Raw genomic sequence first — 4,847 nt, forward strand, 5'->3', positions numbered from 1 at the left:
ACTTTAGTTTTTGTTGTCCACGTTTACTCTATATTCATGAGACTGCTTGGCGTAGCGCACACCCACAAGGACAAAGAAGAACACACACACAGCGCTAGTGTTTGTGTGTGTGTCCTTCTTTGTCCTTGTGGGCGTGCGCTACGCCAAACAGTCTCATGGATCATAACCAACTAGCCCAACAACGCGCCTTGGGACTATATATTTACTCCTTCCGATTCTTAATCCCAAGAAATCACCACGGAGTCCGTCATTCATTTATGCGCAGCATTATTTCTTCATTAGCGAAAGCAAAAGACAGTGAACTCGCCCAACTGCAAGTCTCACAACTCTCCTAGAAAACCAACTACTTAGCGAACGCGCCAAAATGAAAAGCCACACAAAATCCAAAATGCGAGGTTGTCAACAACGCTTCGCAGAATGCTTTTAAATTGTTTCACACACAACTGGCATATTGCAACGTTCTATCGGAGCACATATCTATACACATCATCACTTCCCTAAATCTGCGCAATCCTTGAATTCGAACTTCGAAATGTTTGAGTGGTCTGTTAATTGTATGCAGGGTGGCCCAACTAACTTTGGCCAGAGTTCAAAAAATATGCCCATGCACTCGATGACGACAAGACCAAATGGATAGTGCTGACTGGTGCATGGACTAAGTCACACTATTTTCTGTTTCATGCTTAACTGCTTAATTAGGCAATATGAATTAACCAATATTGATGCAACGAAGCTGGACAAAAGAATGCAATTAGAAAGTTATCGATCGGTTTGCAAAATGTCCGATTAGACAGTTTGGAACTTTGCACCTATTAACTATTATATATAGGGCATTTTTGCTTTCTGCAGATGCCCGCGAAATAGGAAAAAAATACCGCGTGACATGCCCACTTTCCAGTGAATTTGCCGTAAACAGTAAATAGCGAAACGAATGCGTACGTATAACAAGAAGCTTCATATAGCGTAGGCACTTAAGAAGCATTCTTAATAAAACGAAAACCTCAGCTCAAGTTTTTCGTCTCTAACGAAGTCGTGTGCACCGAGCTCTTCTTTCGTGACCTCGAAGCACGCGCACAAATGCGAAACGTTGTTTTTCCTGCAAGCGCGACATTCATTCTGATAATCCTTGCGAAACTCGTGTTTACTCAGAGCGTTGCTTCGCAACGCCTTCAGGTCGACCGTAGCGAACGAAAAGCGAGGGTTTTCCGACATTTTCATACAGTCTACGTGCACGCGGAACACACGCTCTGGAAACCTAAGAACTGAGAAGACGAGCTTAATGTATATATCGCTAAACCCCCACCCGTTCCAGCCCGCGAACTGACTCTCGTTTAAACGAAATATTTTCTCGGCGTTACTCAGAACTATGTACAACCTAAACAACGACTCGCTGCTCGACATGCTGCGACAAATGCCTCCGTGCGATCCCAAGACAGTCGAGACCCACGGTTTGTCATCGTGCCGATTAACCTGCTGGCGTAGTAATTCCAGAGTCCTCGTCGATTCGGTGGCGAAACTCTCCAACTTGCGCAGTATGAATCGCTTTTCCATCGACCACGAAGAACTCCAGTTTCCTTCCCTCGAAGTGGCCACTGCCAGCAACCTTTCGCTTCCGAAAGATTCGAAGTTCTCCTGTAAAGAATCGATCGATCTTTGCAGCGACCGCTGCGCATCGGCGAGCCTAGAAGAGAGACTAGCTTCGACTCTGTCCGCGTGTCTTTTCAACTCGCATTCGGAGTCTCTAAGCGCACGCAATAGTTCCTGAAACTGGGAGGCATCGTGGGCCCTCGACTGTTCAACGAGTTCGTTCACTTGACTCTGTACTGTCGACAATCGATCGCTGCACGGGTCTCTGATGAGAGCCTTCAGTTCCTCCAGACCGGCGTTCAGTTGGCTAGCGACCGTCGTGCATATGTTCGCCTCGAGAACTTTCAGACCACATTCGAGACTATTCTCGAAGCCACTGACTGCGCTACTGATATCCAGCGAAGGTGCAGAGTCAGAGGTTCTGCGTGATTCCAAGACTTCGTTCATTTGTCTCTGAAGAGTGGACAACTTGTCCAGCATTGCGCTTAGGTCGAAACTGTTAGGTGAACTGTCTTGCCCGTTAGGCTCTTCGCTGCTCGCGCAAGAAGCGTTCTGGCTGCACCCGGTGACATAATGCGCTGCAATGTCTGTGCGCAGTATTCTTTGTTCGCAGCGCGGACACTGGAGGGCGTGGAAGGTACATTCCCTGTCGTAGTGCAGCAGTACGGCTTCGATGGTGTCCACAAACTCGCAACCATCAGCCTCATTCCAGCAATGAGCCTGTGAGGTAAAAGTAGATAAAACATATATTGAATGCTAACGTTTGCACACTTTATATAGCAATAGATATTCGCATACTTATAGAGCCTACTCAGACGTGTATGTTTAAAAAACGTACAGTAAGAAGCGTGTTAACTCCCTTACGCAATCGCAACAGATATTCGCAAAGGAAACGAGCACATCTAGTTGTGTACGTTGTAACAGGTCTCAGAGGTAAGCACATACACTCAGTGTTGATCGTATCCTAATAAACGAAAATTAACTTTTCTCCGCCATTGTAAAATCAGATAAAACAGAGATACTGGTTTTCACTGTTATAATTTACACATTAATTTGTGGTGGTAAAGATCATGATCCTAATCTATCTACTCAAGTGTCGCATGTTGTTGGGCAAGTTAGCTCATAGACTCAGCAAAGATGTTTAAACTGTGCCAAGAAGGCAACACGTAGGAACATAGAAAAGCGCACAAGCACGTAGCGTAGTACACTCTAAGAAAAAAAGGTGTCCTTTGACTCTTCTTTGCTACACATGTGACTCTCCTATGTATAACTCTCTTTCGAGAGTCACGTTGACTCTCTTTAGGAGAGTCGTGGGACGAACGACTCTCCAAAAAGAGAGTTAGCGTGCCTCTTTAAAGAGAGTCATACATCCCATAACTCTCCTAAAGAGAGTCAGCGTGCCTCTCTAAAGGGAGTTATACATGGGAGAGTCACATGTGTAGCAAAGAAGACACTTTTTTTTTTTCTTAGAGTGTACTTACAACTGTGTTTGTTTCTTGAAGGTAGAGTATTTACAAGGAACGACAAGGATCAGTCGCAAGGATACTCTTACACGAGCCTGCGCTTAGTTAGCGTTTCTATGTTCTTACTTGTTGTCTTGTTGGCGCAGTTTAAACTAGTTTCCTGAATCTGTCCTAATCAAGTATTTCAGCATGATTCACCTAGTAAACTTTGTCGTGGAAATGTGAGAAGAGCACGCAACACTCTCTCGCGTATCCTTCAGGTCCCCAACATAGAGAAAGTCGAACTGCTCGCCCTTGTTTTTAGTTAGTACTGTGCATTTCATAGTACTTATTTACTGATATATTCATGGATGCGCCTATCTGGGTAGCGTTAGTAAATCACTTCTCGGGCATCGAGCTAAACGGGAGTGCCTCAAAAAGCTCTAATACAACACAATGTTCAAAAACAACAAAATGTGTTTATTCCGCGCATTGAAAAAAGAAATAAAAATAAACATGGGCACCCACTGTGGGAGCTGCCCGCTGCGCCATAATCGCGTTTTTCGGGACTCTAAATAAACTTTTTCCATCCTTCCATTCATGGGACTTGCGAACTCGACGTTACAATTTCCTTCGATGCTTAGAGTTTAACCAGTGGCCGCATTCTGTTGCGATTTAGTTTCTGAAGAGCTCGCTTTGCCAACACGCGACTTGGTGACGTCATCTCTGGAGGGGCGTGGCGGCGGCGCGTGGCGGCGGTGTCACGCCCCTCCGGATTTGGCGTCGCCCAGTCGCGTGTTGACAAAGCGAGCTCTCCGGAAACCTAATAGTTGCACAATACGGCGCCAGGACAACGGCGCTTACCTTCAGATTCTGCTTCTTCTTGGCAGGAAGCTGCCACCTCTGGCACTCGTCTTCGCAGAATGGCTCGGTGTCCACGGGACAGACGCTTCCTGTATCCTGGACGGCACACCCCGTCAGACACTGCTCGCACAGAGCGTGCGAACAGGGCAGCACCACAGTCGTGCTCGGAACCACGTGACACAGGCAGCAGGCGTAGCGACTCAACGTCAACTCGTCCTCGAACCGAGTCGGGCGCCAGTTCGCGCCGCTCACCGAGTCGCACAGTCGGTGAAGAGCTTGACGCTCTCCGTGATCAGGCATGTCAGCGGCGGGAGAGGAACCACAGGGGAAGGAAATGCGACTGGTGAGAAGCTAACTGCTTGTGGACCTTGGAACTGTGGCCTCGAAACTCGCACAGACCGGGCCATCGAGTGCATAGAGTTAATATAACGCACTCGCGCAGTCGCATCGATCACATGTGCGTGAGATGGGACGGTCAGGGAACACTGGGGCGATGCCGCGGGCCGGCCGTGCCGGCGAGTTTCCCTAGAGGCGCTGTGCCTTGATGTGCCGTCATGGGAATGGTGGCCCATTCCTGTACACGGCGATATGTGCACTACGTAGTAGCCTGACTCTAGAGGAAAAAGCGCCGACCACGAGCAGTGGTTTTCCTTTCTAAAGAAAATCCCCATTCTCGAATACGAAAATTCCCTATTCTAGGCTTTCCTCCGCATGATAGACCCGAAAGATCCCCATTTGTTGTCCCGAAATATCCCCAAATAGTCCCGAAAGATCCCCAAATGCATGTTTAGGCGTGTTCTTGTAAGGCTGCATTAAAACTAATGGTCTTTTGTGTAAATTTCAGAAACAACAGATTCGCCTATAAGAGTTGTCAGGGGCGTAGCCAGAATTTTTTCTGGGGAGGCGGGGCGGGTGGGGGGGGGGAGGTTTAATTCTTTTTATGCGTGTTCGTGC

The 4,847-nt window shown here is 47.5% G+C and overlaps 1 protein-coding gene across 1 annotated transcript; it reads right to left on the minus strand.

The window, feature by feature from the left end:
* Positions 1-451: 451 nt before the first annotated feature.
* On the minus strand, positions 452-4,193 carry LOC119406303 (TNF receptor-associated factor 3). Its single transcript, XM_049420040.1, has 2 exons — positions 3,894-4,193; positions 452-2,307 (listed from the first exon to the last, which is right to left on the minus strand). The coding sequence occupies exons 1-2, from the start codon at positions 4,191-4,193 to the stop codon at positions 985-987; spliced, it is 1,623 nt and encodes a 540-aa protein (XP_049275997.1). The 3' UTR covers positions 452-984.
* Positions 4,194-4,847: the final 654 nt, after the last annotated feature.

The sequence above is a fragment of the Rhipicephalus sanguineus genome, chromosome 10, assembly GCF_013339695.2.
Source record: "Rhipicephalus sanguineus isolate Rsan-2018 chromosome 10, BIME_Rsan_1.4, whole genome shotgun sequence".
NCBI classification, from domain to species: Eukaryota; Metazoa; Arthropoda; class Arachnida; order Ixodida; family Ixodidae; genus Rhipicephalus; species Rhipicephalus sanguineus.

Bases quoted from the DNA above. Each gene is read 5' to 3' on its own strand.
- LOC119406303 (XM_049420040.1), bottom strand. From the start codon at position 4,193: ATGCCTGATCACGGAGAGCGTCAAGCTCTTCACCGACTGTGCGACTCG. The intron at 2,308-3,893 runs GTAAGCGCCGTT...TTTACCTCACAG, and splicing joins AGAAGAAGCAGAATCTGAAG to GCTCATTGCTGGAATGAGGC.